At 40.9% G+C, this 15,872-nt stretch overlaps 1 protein-coding gene across 7 annotated transcripts in view; it reads left to right on the top strand.

Annotated features, from left to right (window-relative positions):
- The window catches only part of TBC1D19 (TBC1 domain family member 19), a 109,110-nt gene that overhangs the window by 72,594 nt on the left and 20,644 nt on the right, over nt 1–15,872 (top strand). For 5 of the 7 annotated variants that reach the window (XM_084856971.1, XM_084856970.1, XM_084856973.1 and 2 more), the window contains 3 exons: nt 1,567–1,658; nt 5,878–5,993; nt 8,173–8,243. In XM_084856971.1, the coding sequence (XP_084713097.1) occupies nt 1,567–1,658; nt 5,878–5,993; nt 8,173–8,243 (279 nt within the window). Of the gene's footprint in view, nt 1–1,566; nt 1,659–5,877; nt 5,994–8,172; nt 8,244–12,279; nt 12,408–15,872 lie in introns of those variants that run through there. The other 2 variants (XR_014792184.1, XM_084856974.1) reach the window with 2 other exon arrangements.

Genomic DNA, 15,872 nt, shown 5'->3' with positions numbered 1-15,872 from the left:
AAAAATTCTGGGTTATCATGAACAAGCCTGATCTCTCCTATTGCAAGGAGCAGCTAAACAAACCACAGACCTTCCAGCTGTGGTTTGGTTAGTGCTAAGTGCAAACCAGGAACTCTGGCTTGAATTCCTGTTTCATGTGTAACACTAACCGAACTACAGATGGCAGGTGGTTTGTTCAGCTGTGTCTCTTGCAGCAAGAAAGATCAGGCTGGTTCATGTGATGTGCGAACCAAGTCAAACACATTTCTGATAGTCTTAAGCTTTTGTGAGCTATATCCCACTTTGTCAGATACATGAAATGTTCTAAAAAGATGTATCCATATCGAGATGAAAAAGAATTTTGGATATGAGGGGAGGGGTTCAGAAAGAACCTCCCCAATTCAGATATCCTTGAGTCATTATGAGCTGAGCCCAATCCCCCTCTGAATCTTTCCTTGGCTTATAATGGCGCTGCACCACCCCTCTTGTCACCAGTTTCCCAAACATTATCAAACTTACCAAATTGTAAGGTGGGAAAACAGCAGCCAAGGCTAAAGGTGAAGGCTTTTCTAACCTGTTCCTGCACTGCTGACATGAACTCTGGGAAATGTCATTTCTTTTTCTGAGAATTCTCCAAAAAGACTTGGGAAATACTCAGCCTACTCCAAATCAAGATGGGCATGTTTTGTGCATCTCCATATACGTGCATGGATTGGATGCAGATTAAAAAGACATTGAGGCCATAAGGAAAGGAAAGCAAGTGGAAGCACTAGGTATAATAGAAATAATAGAATTATGTGCAGGGCTGTGCATGTGCTGCAGTTTCACAGGAGTGCAGAAAAAGTGCTGGATACGAAGTACAGTTTCCTGAGAACCCCTTAGCTTTCAGTTTTAGAAAGTGTGATTCTCATTCTTCTGGCTGCAAAGAAAGTGTGAGGGAATCTCTGTTGACTTCTAGGAAGCCAACGTATGAGATTTCATGTGACTGGTAGGAGGGAGCTTCCCCTCCTCCAGACAAGAACAGTCAGAATAAATTGTGTAAATTAATAACAACTACAAAATACATTATGCAAAATAAGAGGAAAAATGGAAAACTTGCTTGCAATGTATACATGTCACAGATTTCAGTTTCTCCTGGTACAGAATTTTTTATTTTGACTTTAGTGTGCACATGTACAGAGCCCTGGTTATGTGGTACAAAGAAAGTATTTCTAGATTCAAGAAAACATTTAAATTAATGCTGGAATCACCTTTATGGCATACCTGTATTATACTTTAAATTTGTGGACTTAAATATTGGTATGTGGCCTGCATTGCATGCATTTATAATAGAATTGTTTGTCTGGTGTCTGCAGCTGACAATATTTTAATGCGAAGGAGTCTCTTTAAAGTCAACTGAGTCATAGGAACAGTTTTAGTATGTAACTGTTTGAACATGACATAGTTTTATCAAATCACTTTGACTTGTTGTTGTGTGCATTTTAAATTTATTTGTTATCTACATTGCATACTTTCTAATATTTCTGTTTTTAAAGCTCAGTAGCAAGTGGTGTACTTCTTGTGTGTTTATTTTTTGTGTTTTAAAAGGGTATTGTATCATTATGCTTGCTGTTTGAGACCCTTCTCCAAACTCATCTGCCACAGCTGTTTTATCATCTGAGAGAAATTGGGGCACAACCGTAAGTATTTTTCCTTAAATTTGAACACTAACATGCCAAGTATTGAAACTTAAAACCTTCTAGAAAGTGGATGTTTTATATTATGAAGCTTAACAATTCTGGGAGAAACTTACAAAAGGAACAAATGGAAATTGAGATGGGTGAATAACTCCACTTTGTACATACTTAAAAGTACTTTGGAACTCTAAGCCATCTATAAATAGAGTGGGCTTGTGGTGTTACCTGCAAAGACAAACACCCCAACTCATTTCCTATAGCACCTTCTAGTACCTATGGTGACTCATCTATAATTTTCTTATAGAAATTGCACAGAGAGTTACTTTATGTAGCTGCCTGTACGACACATCCAACGTGTCATACAGCATCCTTCTTCCCTGCTCCGTGCTCCTGCGGCTAGACAGTCACAATCAGCTGTCTAGCAGAAAAAGCAGTGCAGGAGAAGCGTGGAGGGAACAATCCCCAGCCGCTGTGCTTCTCCTGCCCTGCTTTGGATAGGCAGTCGCCTCTGAGTTTGAAGGCGGCTGCCTATCTAGACAGGATTGCGCCCTAAAACAGGTACAGCTTAGATGCCTTTAAGGAAGTAGTCTTTCAACTGACAGGTAAGGACCCACTACTGGGTCCAAGCCTGACTAAGGTAGGTTATAACAATAAGGCTATGACCTTACATATCTGTTATACAAAATTAAGAAGTGGGTCCCAAAATGCATATTTGGGCTGAAGGAGGATCTTGGGTCTGAAAAGGTTGAAGACTACTGCTCTAAGGCATATGCTCAAAGCAATAAAGCTTTGACATGCAATGCACACACATACTGTGCGCCTATCCTAGGACAGCTTCTACATGTATAACAATGCATACGCTCAAAGGTGGATCTCATAGAATCATAGAATAGTAGGGTTGGAAGGGGCCTATAAGACCATCGAGTCCAACCCCCTGCTCAATGCAGGAATCCAAGTCAGAGCATCCCTGACAGATGGCTGTCCAGCCTTGTCTTGAATGCCTCCACTGTGGGAGAGCACACCCCCTCCCTGGGTAATTGGTTGCATTGTCGTATTGCTCTAACAGTCAGGACGTTTTTCCTGATGTTCAGCTGGAATCTGGCTTCCTGTAACTTGAGCCCATTATTCCGTGTCCTGCACTCTGGGATGATCAAGAAGAGATCCTGGCCTTCCTCTCTGTGACAGCCTTTCAAGTACTTGAAGAGCGCTATCCTATCTCCCTTCAGTCTTCTCAAGGCTAAACATGCCCAGTTCTTTCAGTCTGTCTTCATAGGGCCTTGTTTCCAGTCCCCTGATAATTTTCGTGGCCGTCCTCTGAACCCTCCCCGGCTTGTCTGCATCATTCTTAAAGTGTGGTGCCCAGAACTGGACACAGTACTCCAGATGAGGCCTAACCAGTGCTGAGTAGAGGGGAACTAGTACTTCCCGGGATTTGGAAGCTATGCTTATATTAATGCAGCCCAAAAGAGCATTTGCCTTTTTTGCAGCCACATCACATTGTTGGCTCATATTCAGCTTGTGATTGACAAGATCCTTCTCACTTATAATGTTGTTGAGCCAAGTATCCCCCATCTTGTAACTGTGCATTTGGTTTCTTTTTCCTAGGTGCAGAACTTGGCATTTATCCCTATTAAATATCATTCTGTTGGTTTCTGCCCAACGCTCCAGTCTGTCAAGATCACTTTGAATTTTGTTTCTGTCTCCCAGGATATTAGCTGTCCCGCCCAATTTTGTGTCATCTGCAGATTTGATCAGCATTCCCTCCACCTCCTCCTCCTCCAAGTCACTAATAAAAATGTTGAAGAGCACTGGGCCCAGGACTGAGCCCTGCGGTACCCCGTTCGTGACCTCTCCCCAGTTTGAGAAGATCCCATTGATAAGCACTCTTTGAGTCTGATTCTGTAGCCAACTGTGGATCCACCGGATCGTTGTTTCATCTAGCCCACTTTGAGCTTGTTTGCTTATCAGGATATCATGGGGCACTTTGTTGAAAGTGTTGCTGAAGTCAAGGTATATTATGTCTACAGCATTCCCACAGTCCAAAAGGGAGGTTACCTGATTCAAAAATGAGATCAGATTCGTCTGGCAGGATTTGTTCTTGACAAATCTATGTTGTCTTAGCGTAATCACTGCATTGTTTTCAAGTTTCTTACAGATGGATTGCTTTATAACCTGCTCCAGAATTTTCCCAGGGATTGATGTCAGACTGGCTGGTCTGTAGTTCCCAGGTTCTTCCTTTTTACCTTTTTTTGAAGATAGGGACAACATTAGCCCTCCTCCAGTCATCTGGCACTTCACCCATCCTCCAGGGTTTCTCAAAGAGAATAGACAGTGGTTCTGAGAGTTCTTCTGCCAGTTCCTTTATTACTCTAGGGTGCAGTTCATCTGGCCCTGGAGATCTGAACTCATTCAAAGTAGGTGTTCCTTGACCATATGCCTGTCAATCTCAAGCTGCAATCCTGCCTTTTCAGCCTGTACTTTGCCTTTGCCAGGGGGGTCATAGACCCGGTTTTGGGAGAAGCCTGAGCCAAAGTAGGAATTGAGCACTTCTGCCTTTTCCTTGTCATCTGTTATCATTTTGCCATCCTTATTTAATAGCTGAACCACCATTTCTTTCCTCTGCCTTTTACTATGCACATAGCTGAAGAAAGCCTTTTTGTTGTTTTTAGCATCCCTTGCTAACCTCAGCTTGTTCTTAGCTTTAGCCTTCCTGATGCCATCCCTACAATTCTGTGCTACCTGCCTGTACTCTTCCTTTGTTGCTTGTCCTTCCTTCTACTTCCTATATGTGTGCTTTTTTGTTTTCAGGTCATCTCTAAGCTTTTTGTGAATCCATGTTGGCTTCTTCTGTTGTCTGCCACCTTTTCTTCTTGTTGGAATGGTTTGTAATTGTGCCTTTAGAATTTCCTTTTTTAAAAACTCCCACCCATCTTGGACTCCTTTTCTCGTTAGAGTTGCTTGCCATGGGACCTTACTTATCGTCGTTCTGAGTTTATTAAAATCGGCTTTCCTAAAATCCAGGGTACGCATTTGGCTATATTTGGCTTTTGCTTCCTTTAGAACCAAGAACTCAAGTACAACATGGTTGCTTTCCCCCAGAGTTCCTGTAACTGCTACTTTATCCACTAAGTCATCTCTGTCAAGTCAAGGATAGCCGATCCTCTAGTTCCTTCCTCTACTTTCTGTAGGAGGAAGTTATCCGCAACACAAGTCAGGAATTTCTTGGAGGGGCCATGTTTTGCAGAATTTGTCTCATCAACAAATATCGGGGAAATTGAAGTCCCCCATTACTAGTACATCATGCTTCCTTGAAACATTGGCTATTTGCTTTTCAAAAGTTTCATCCTTATCTTCTATGTGATTGGGTGGCTGGTAGTAGAGTCTGACCACCATGTTCCTTTTATTCTTTGCTCCATTTATTTTAACCCAGATGCTCTCAATGGGGCTACCAAGCTCATCCTCCTGTATTTCTGTGTAGAGATAAGTATTTTTAACATACAGTGCAACCCCACCTCCCTTTCTGTTCCTTCTTTTATTTTTGAACAAGTTATATCCTTCAACTGCTGTATTCCAGTCATGGCTCTTAGATCTGAAAAGGTGGATCTTGGGTCTGAAAAGGTTGAAGACTACTACACCTTTACTAAAGGTGGATCTTGGGTCTGAAAAGACCCCAAAAGACTACTACACCTCTGCTAAAGGTGGATCTACTAAAGACTACAAAAGTCTACCTCTAAAGACTACTCTAAAGAAGACTACTAAAGACTACCTCTACTAAAGACTAGTACACCTTTAATAAAGGTGGATCTTGGGTCTGAAAAGGTTGAAGACTACTGCTCTAAGGCATATGCTCAAAGCAATAAAAGAATCAGGCTTTGACACGCAATGCACACACATACTGTGCTCTTATCCTAGGACAGATTCTACATGTATAATTGATGTTTAACTGTACTTTCTTCAGTTTTGAATCATGCAATACTGTTAAGTTTAAGAAGCGGGTAGCAAATAGATTCTGAATGAGCCAGCCAGAACTCAGTGTCACTATCATGTTGGATCTAGTGTTAGGAAGAATTATTTTCTCCAGTTGAACTTAAGAATTAGAGAAGATATGATCTTTTTAATTTAAGGCACAGAAATCCATACAAGCAAGTATAAGTCAAATGGCAAAGGTATATTGTTTATTAGAGGGAAATATAATACGGTGTGTTTTTCCACATTCTTGTAGTCTAAGAATATCATTCAAATGGATGGTACGAGCATTCTCTGGTTACTTAGCTACGGATCAGCTCCTGCTTTTATGGGACAGAATTCTGGGATACAACTCTCTGGAAATTCTTGCTGGTAATGAAAAAGATCTTTTGTAGACTTTGTTAACTTTGTAGACTTTTGTCATTAAAAATAATATAATAACAGTGCAAGAGACTTTCGGTTTCTCATATGTAATTACATGGTGTAAGCTGCTATTCATGGTAAAACCTCAGAATCCAGATGATTTAAATCTTGGGAACTGAGAGTTGATGACAAGGGATGGACCACTGCCCCATTTTCTCACTTCCATTAATGCGTCTAATACTTGTCATCCTGAGAGCTAGCTTACCTAGATGCCTGTGAATCAGCTCTCAACTGTACAGACGTCAGCAGCGGGTGATAGTAAATGTAAGTGCTGACAGTAGCTGCAGTAAGCCAGAAAACCCCATTCCAGTTCTTGCAACACTTCCACTGGTGCTGGTCACTTCCTCAGTCGCACTTGGCTTCTTCGGGCAGCAGGAGGAAGGACAAGGAGGTCTCAGTAATTTTATTGTTTTATTGACTCTTGTCGCCTGAAAGACACCAAGTGCTTCTGAGACGGGTGAAAGCAGGGATTGGTTCACAGTCAGGCTGGATCAAATGTTCGCAAAGCTGAACTTCCAAGATTTGTCTGTGCGTGAGGACAATTTCAGCCCCCCAAAACTGACAGGTGACCTCGGGGGTGAATTTTATTGAATGGCTTTCGAAAGGGTGGAGTTACTTACTGTGGCTGTGCGTTATGGCAGCTTCCTTGCCTCCTGTACTTTTGGGATGTGTGAAGGGGAATATAGTTTTGCCACTGCTTGTGGTGGCAGCCCCAGTGAAACTCTTACCAGAGGCTACTGGGGAGAAGAGCTCTCTTGGTGTTGCTGCCGCTATGGCAAAACGTTTATTTCTTCCCTTGAAAAATAGGGGGGGAAATAGAAAAGGAGGAAGCTGCTGCTCTCCACCATAACTGCATTGCCCCTGAAACAGGTTGATAAATATTACCTCCCTTAAAATGGATGAAGTGGTCCCCTCTTTTCTCCACTAGTGAATGGAGTGGTGAATTTTGGGGGATTCATTGCTCTCTGTTGAGTTCACTATTCTGTCTATGTGGCCTTCTGGAGTTAAAACAACGCAATCAGTTGGTTTGTAGTAATGCTGCCATTTTATCAAAGCTAGAAGGAACGGTCAGTTAATTGCCATACTTCCATTATTGAATTTTCTTAGTTACTGTTGTTCAAAATAAACACCGCTTACTAGCAGCCGCTTTCCAAGTTAACAAAGAAGAACCAGTGGCTGAGCCAAGAAAGATATACATCTAATTTAATGCATAAACAATTGATGTCAGTTTCTTTTTTGTCTACAACTACAGGGGATAATCCATTCAGTTAAATCAGCCTTCTCCAACCAGATGCCAACCAATGTTTTGGACTACAACGCCTAGGATTCCTGATCATTGGCCATGCTGGCTGGGGCTGATGGGAATTGAAGTCCAAAACATCTAGAGGGCACCAGGTTCGGGAAGGCTGAGTGAAATCCTTTAAATTCCCATTGATTCTAATACTAGAGTTAAAAGTGTGTTCATCACTCATTGATAGTTTGGATGTATGACACCCCAAATACATAAAGAGCTGATTAATGCAAAGCTCCAACTGTACAAAGCCTATTCATGTTGAGTAAGATAGTAGCCCTTCCTTTTTCCTGGTCCACCAATATTATATCCAGCATTTGTAGGCTCAGTCTCCATGGTTGTTACCCTCAAAATAGTGGTAGTGGTAAAAATCATGCAGATTGTGCCTGTACACAAACTGTAAACCAGTGCTGTATTCAAGGTGTGGACATCAGACTGGACCAGACCCTGTTTGTGTATGACCATATATGTCTATGTCCTGTCCATGTGAACAGTCCTCACCCCAAAAGGAGTGGACAAATAGCGTGTATGGGGGCTATGTGCCAAATACTATAGTCTGCTTGAGACAAGGGTTGTGTCATGTGCAAATCAATAAAAAATTATACTTAGCTTAAGAAACTCATGTATATTGTTTCTGTTGTGCTTTTAAAATAATATTCTCATACCACTTTTCTTTGAAATGAAACTGTCACAAATTGACAGACTGGAGCCTTTAAAGCTGGCTATATATTCCCAAACAAAATGATTATTGAATTGAACTTAAGAAGGGCTAGACCAAACTATCTTTACCAACTAATTAGAAGGCCGCCAGTCTAAATATTGTGCATTCTTTTTCAGTCCTGGCAGCTGCTGTGTTTGCTTTCCGAGCAGTGAATCTAATGGAGGTGACATCACTGGCTGCAGCTGAAGTAAGGATAGGTTTCAGTTGGAGAATATGGAAATAGTTTTTGACATGTTGCCAACCACTGTAATTTAAGCTTCATGTGCACATAGCATGCACTGTGAAGCTCTCTGCTGAAATTCTTACCTTGGCTAAAAATTCAGAGGATGTTATGAAAATACATGGATTAACTCATGATACTCCTTTTGCATGTAGAAATAACACTTTAAGGTGAATTATAAACACTAAAATGTGGTTGAATTGTTTTTTCGGTTCTGCTTAGGCCTTTCATGTGATTGTAGTGTGCATTTATAAAAATTGTCCCAAAGAATATATAGTTTAAAAAAGGGTTTACACAAATATGCTTACTACCAACTGCTTCCACAACATTTTATACTAAAGTCAATTTTATATGGTCAAAAGACCATATTTAATGCTTGCAGTGTAATTGTATGCATATCTACACAGATGCAAGGCCCCTTGAATTTAACGAGACTTGCTCCCAGCTAAGTATATATAAAGATTGAGAGTTTAATTAAATTTTCATCGTCATATATATAATCAGTCTTCATATACAACACTGCAACTCTTTCACAGTTTGCCTTAATTCAGGTTTTTTCTTTTTCACCCTTTATTTTCAACTTTTATGTTACAGTTCCAGAATATAAGAAAAACCCTGTTTGAATAGATTAAGGGCGCAGTCCTATGCGTGTTTAGCCAGAAGAACATCCTGTCTAAACGTGCATAGGATTGCGCCGTTAGGCACCATCTAGTCCAGCATCCTGTTTTTAATAGTGCCCAATGAGATATTTCTGGGAAGTCCACAAGCAGGGCATGATGACAATAGCTCCCCACTCTTACTCATGCAAACCAGCAACCAGAAGTCAAGAGTTTAGTGTCTGAACACTGAGATTCCATTATCAGGGCTAATAGCAGTTGATAGACCTAGCCTCCATGAATTTGTTTAATCTCCCTTTAAAGCCATACAATCCAATGGGGCGTGTTGGATTCCAGCAGCAGTAGCAGCAGCACAATTTTGCTTCTAAACTGATAACCACTCAACCACCCAAGTTTTTATTAGAGGGAATGACTAAATTTGTATACCACTTTTCATCCAAAAAGGGTTTCAAGGCAGTTTACAAAAAAATAAATCAGAACAACCATCAAGAACAACAAAAAGGGGCAGGAAAAGCAGCTCCCTATAACAGCAATATTAGGTATTTGAAGAAGTACTTGTTGTCCATCCTAAATCTACTGACCATTACTCTCATTAGGTGATCTTAAGTTCCAAACTAGACTTGATGTTAAATGTATGAAAGCAGCTGTGTGCGCGCGTGTGTGTATGTAATCAAGCAGGGTGGGGACTGTAGTGAAGAGGCTACAGAAAAACAAAAAAGAGTCTTTTTGCACCAATTTATTATGGCATAAGCTTTTGTGGACTATAGTCAGTTTCATGAAATGCAACTTCATCAGATGCATCTTTGTGGACTGTAGTCCACAAAGCCTCATGCCATAATAAATGTGTTAGTCTTTAAGGTGCCACAACAGTCTTTGCTGTTTTTGCTACTACCTTTCTGGAAAGAGTTATAGAAGAGGGAGAAAAAATTATCTCCATACCATGCATAATTTCATAAGTCTTTATCATGGCACTCATATGTGATATGGCCCACCTTATTTTCTGTTCTTTTCCTAATAGCCCATAATATATAATGTGCTTTTTCACTGGGGTCATAACACTTGATTTTATATTTTCATTGAGCTGTCCATCACAATCGCAATATACATTAATTTGTGGGTGAGGGTCATAGTAATTTCACCCACAATGATTTCTAGGCTAATTTGATCATGCGGAATCTGAACATCATTGTTCCCAAGCTGATTTTTCAACCAGAAGGCCAATTCAGTTGCTGATTGTTTCTCTCAAGCTCCTGTAAAGCCAAAGAAACAAGAAGCATTATGTTAATACACCAACTTGAACACCAGTTTGAATTCTGTACTTCCAGCTGAGGAATCGCCTTCAGAACGGTAATTTTTAGATTCAGCATGGTCAAATTAGTCTAAAAAAGTGGCTTGCCAAAAATTAACAAAAAATGCCTCTTTGCCTCATTTTCCAGACCATTCATTTCTATGAAACATAGCCTAGACTATATAGAGCACCACAAACCCTAATATGGGATTCTCTCTGTTCCACCTGGTTTCCGATGTGTTTGCTGTATCTAGATTCTCATTTTCCACTAACTACTCCAGCTCCCCAATCTTGGCTTTGAGACTTCTAGCATTAACTTATGAAGACTTGCACATTGCATCCTTTTCCAGATGTCCATTTTGGTCCCTTTAAATAGCTACTGTTTGTTTCTATATGCTTATTGATCTACTTCATCCTCACTTTGAAGATCTGAAACATTACACCATCATATTGTAAGGGTGAATTGTCCCAAACTTGGTTTCCCCTCCAGGAGTCAGTTTAAAAGCTGTTTTGTTACCTTTTTAAGAGGTACCAGCAATGTGGATCCATTATGGTTCAAATGAAGCCTGTCTGTTTTGTATAGGCTCAGCTTATCCCAAAATATTCCCCAGGGTCTAAAATCCCAACACCATCTTCCTATCCATACATTGAGACATGATAGCTTTGCCTGTCTAATTGGCGCTATATGTACAACAGGCAGATTATCGGGAAGTGATACCTTGGAGGCTGTATTCTTCAACATCTTACCTAGCTATATAAAGGTGACATCCCAGGACCTCATGACTGTATCTTTGAGTGTCATTCGTGCCTATGGTTATCACAACCCCTGGCTTTCCCCCTGCACTTAATAGCCTATTTAGACAGTGTGCAGTGTCCATCACCTTTATGCCAAGTTTCCATGAAGTTGCCATGCCTGTCAAAAGCCCATCTGTCTATATCCCTCATGATCAAATCTCCCACTACCAGTCTTCGCTATACCCGCAAAGGCTTATCCTCTGTGCAAGAGGATATCACCTGACAATCGGGTCCCTTCTGAGGGAATGCTTCTCTTTTCCTCAGTATGAACATAAGCACATAAAAAGATCAATGCTGGATCTGACCAAAGGCCTATCTAGTCTAGCATCCTGTTTCCCACAGTGGTCAATCAGATGCCTTAGAGAAACCCGCAAACATGACATGGGCAATGGCTCTCTCCTGCTATTATTCCCCAGCACTGTATTCAGAGGCATGCTTCCTCTGATCATGTAGGTAGCATAAAGCCATCATGACCAGTAGCCTTATCTTTCATGAACTGGTTTAATTTAAAAATGTCCAGATGGTGTCCCATCACAGAATCTTCTGGTAGCAAATTCCAGAATTTAACTTTTGTTGTTGTTTATTCGGTCAGTCGCTTCCGACTCTTCGTGACTTCATGGACCAGCCCATGCCAGAGCTTTCTGTCAGCCATCGCCACCCCCAGCTCCCCCAAGGTCGAGTCCGTCACCTCCAGAATATCATCCATCCATCTTGCCCTTGGTCAGCCCCTCTTCCTTTTGCCTTCCACTTTCCCTAGCAGCAGCATCTTCTCCAGGGTATCCTGTCTTCCCATGATGTGGCCAAAGTACTTCAGTTTTGCCTTTCATATCATTCCCTCAAGTGAGCAGTCTGGCTTTCTTTCCTGGAGTATGGACTGGTTTGATCTTCTTGCAGTCCAAGGCACTCTCAGAATTTTCCTCCAGCACCACAGTTCAAAAGCATCCATCTTCCTTCACTCAGCCTTCCTTATGGTCCAGCTCTCGCAGCCATAGGTTACTACGGGGACTACCATTGCTTTAACTATGCAGACCTTTGTTGTCAGTGTTATGTCTCTGCGCTTCACTATTTTATCAAGAATTGTCATTGCTGTCCTCCCAAGAAGTAAACGTCTTCTGATTTCCTGGCTGCAGTCAGCGTCTGCAGTAGCTCTGTGTTAAAAAGTTCTTTTTAAAAACCTGTCCTGTGTCTCGCACCATTCAGCTTCATTGGATGTCTCTAGTTCCTAGTATTCTGAGAGAGGGAGGAAAAATGTCTCCCTATCCATTTACAATAATGGCTGTTTTATTTTCTGTCTCTTTCCTAGTGATTCCTAGCATGGAATTTACCTTTTCAGAGTTGCTGCACCCTGGGTCGACATTTTCATTGAAATATCTACCACGATCTCAAGATCTCTTTGCTAGCCTATCACTGCCAGCTCAGACATCATGAGTGGTATGAAACTAGGATTTTTTTTGCCCCAAATGGCATCACTTTACACTTACCTTGAAATGCATTTGCCATTTTATTGCTCATTCATATAGACCCTCGTTCTCTATTACAGCAAAGGAGCTATCAACATGAGAATGGGAGCCACTGCTCCAATTGTTGGATGAGCGCACCGGTGCTTCGCTCACCGCTTGTCCCAATTGGGGCAGTGGGCAAAGGGAAATGGTTGGTACTTGGAGGAACTGCTCCTATAGATTCCAGCTAAGTGCACAGCTGCTTGCCCACCACTCATCATCCGGACTGGGATGGCAAGTGGCAATTGAAGGGTCTTGACGTGGAAGAGTAGCTCCTCCAGACACCAGCCAAGTCCCAAGCTGGCTTCTCTTCCCCTTCTCCAATCAGGGATGGGGAGGAAAGAGCAAAGCCAACTGAGCTGCAACTTCAGTGAGTGCTCCTCGAGGCTGGGGCTCAACTGCTGTCCTGCCATCTCTCCCTTTTGAGGGGGGAAGGGCTTTGGGGAGGGTGAAGGAGCCTTGCTCAAGTTTCTGTGGGCTGAATGGGCCAGCCTGGTGGGCCGAATTTAGCCCATAGACTAGAGGTTCTCTATCCCTGCCCTAAACTGTTTGGGGCCAGGTTATTTGAAGGACTGCCTGTGGCTGTATGAGCCTTTCCCTGCTTCAAGATCACTGTTAGAGGTCATAATAATTGGCCGGCCTTTAAGATTAGATCGATTGGAGGGTTCTAGGGATAGAGTATTCTCGTTGTTGGCCTCTATCTTGTGGAACTCCCTCCCAAGAGATGTGCAGTTGGCCCCCTTAACTGCAGTTTGTAAAAAAGGGTTTGAAACATCATGTGTTTCAAATGGCTTTTAACTGATGTGTTTTATTGATCATGTTGATGTTCATTGATGTTTAATTGCTGTGGCTCTGGGAATATTTTATATACTGGCTATTTTAATGTATTTTTATTTTTGAATTTAACGTTTTATTATACTATTATATTATTGTATTTTTATTTTTCTGCTTGTATTCAGTTTGCAGCCTTGGATGGACTTGGTCCAGAAAGGCAGCTGATAGGTAGATAGATAGATAGATAGATAGATAGTGGAGATTATTAAGGCTGCAATCTAAATTCACTTATTAGGGCGTAACTCCATTGAACAGTGCAACTTGCTTCTGATTAAACATGTGTAGGTCTTTGCTGTGGAGGTCAGGTGGGCTCCTCTCAGAGCCCAGGTGTCTAACCCACTTTAAGTCCATCTAAATCTACACTTTCTTTTTCAACTTTTTCTGTCCTTTTGCTCTCCCGTGGACTTAGCTATAATATCTTCTACCACTTAACTAAATTTGCACTTGAGACATTTTTACTTTAAAACTGTATACCATTGTTACCATTTTCAGACTTTGCTTTAGTATTCTTTTAACTGCAGTAAATCAGGCTCAATTGCTCTGTTATATGTTGCTACAGAATTAGCTTCTCAGGACTCAATTCTGAACCCTTTGGCTTACCTTTAATGTATATATACCACTATGCTCACACAGGTGCTTATCTTGCCTGGCTCCTTGCCCTTTTCTTGACATTTTGTCACTGGGGCTGCAATACATCTAGATAAATGAATAAATATAAGTAGCTATATAAATAAAATGGATGAACAATGACAATAAAAATGCTAGTAAGCAATTGCAGTGTTGGACCATTTCAAACATTATAAAATAATTGTGGATAACTTTGCACCACTGAGCAAGTTATTAAGCAAAATACATAACCAGTCACCTTACTTCTCTGTTCCCGTAAGGATTGCAGCTGTATTGATTTATATTTAAAGGGTTTATCCATCCTCTTCTTTCTCTGCAGGGCACATAAGTGTTGTGCCATTTTAAAGTTTAATCTGATGAGTAAATTCTCCAATATTTTCATTATCACGTATTTTCAGAAACAACTGATGTTCACTTGGTATTTCAGAGTTTCCACCACATTCGTGTGCTATTACAGGCTTTTGTTCCATTTTGTTTATTTTACGTATTTATTTATTGCCCCTCAGCTAACTTACCACATCAATAATATGCACTGATTACATTTATTAAATATTGAACTTTTTTGTAATATGTTATTAATATAAAAACAGAAGCTCCCAATTGGATGCAGGCAATCTAGAAGTCTGCTGGGAAAAATCCTTTTTCCTGATCCTCCTAAAATGTTTGGACACAACACAAGATCTCACAGTTTTCATATACAAATTTATATTGTATGTGTTTTTATGTAAACTGCTGGGAAATCTAGGTATGTCAAGCAGTACAGACAGAAGCAGCTTAAATAAAATCAAATTTCCAGTGGAAAAGAATTTCACAATCAAGGATCCATCACTAAAAATTTCCTAGTACCAGTAGCGATTAGCTCTACCTCAGCTAGTGTTGGCACCTGCAAAAATGCCTTGTTTCCAGCTCTCAATGAATGGGGAGGCAAACGTGGGAAGAAGATGCTCCACAGACTCAGGCCATATAAATCCTGGATTGTTGTGCATGAGGCAGCCTAATCACTCCCACTGCAACCAGGAGTGGCTAAACAACCCAGGAACATTTCTTCCCTGGGTTGTTTAGCATGGTGTCCAAACCCAGACCTCTGGCTTGTCAGGGGAGAGACAAACCAGAGGTCCAGGTTTGGATAAAATCCTGGATTGTTTAGCACTTCCACTTGTAGCACTCCTGCTGGTGCATACTGCCTCACTCATGACACGAACTGGGCCATAACTGTACACATTTCTTGTTTCCATAACCAGATCCTTTAACTCCCTCCTCCCTGTCTCTCAGCCTCATAAAAGTGTCATGAAATTTTGAAGGATGCCTTGCAGAACTTCACTGGTCCAGACACGTTTCCATTCTGGGCAAAATATCCCTCAAGAATTGTCTATGGATTTCGCTGTCTTTATAAAAGTAACTAATTTGGACATGATTTCTTATGCTGAATGCTGCTCTGTCAAAATGCCTGTGTCCAAGCAGGATGATAACATTTTATTTTGAAACATTTTTTTTAAACTAACAAAAAACAAACTAATTGTGATTAAAAATGCTGTCCTCAGCCTGGATGACTCAGTATAAAACATTCTTAAAATCACAAGTACAACCCAAGACAAGCAGGATAAGGATTCATAATGCACAATTATTTTTAGACTCAAGTTGAAATGTTAGACCCTGTTCTGCACCCGTGATACCACATATATTTGAACGGGGTTTAAATCCTAAAATAAAAATTAGGTTTACGTCATCCCAGTATGTATAGGACCTTTCTGCTTGGTAAAGATGAGAATTAAACATTGATCAAAAGAGAAATCCTCCAGATAGAAGCTGAAGCTGGTAAATGGAATTGTACACTACTAAAGGATATGTTATTAGTTAACTTGGCAATATTTTTTATTTCTCTAAGGAAAACCTGTTTCTCAAACAGAAATATAATGAGGCATGTTTCCCTTTTATT

Source organism: Heloderma suspectum, chromosome 5, assembly GCF_057233095.1.
Source record: "Heloderma suspectum isolate Gila_16-S chromosome 5, 16-S_ref, whole genome shotgun sequence".
NCBI lineage: Eukaryota > Metazoa > Chordata > Lepidosauria > Squamata > Helodermatidae > Heloderma > Heloderma suspectum.
This window is presented reverse-complemented; position numbering and strand designations above follow the sequence as displayed.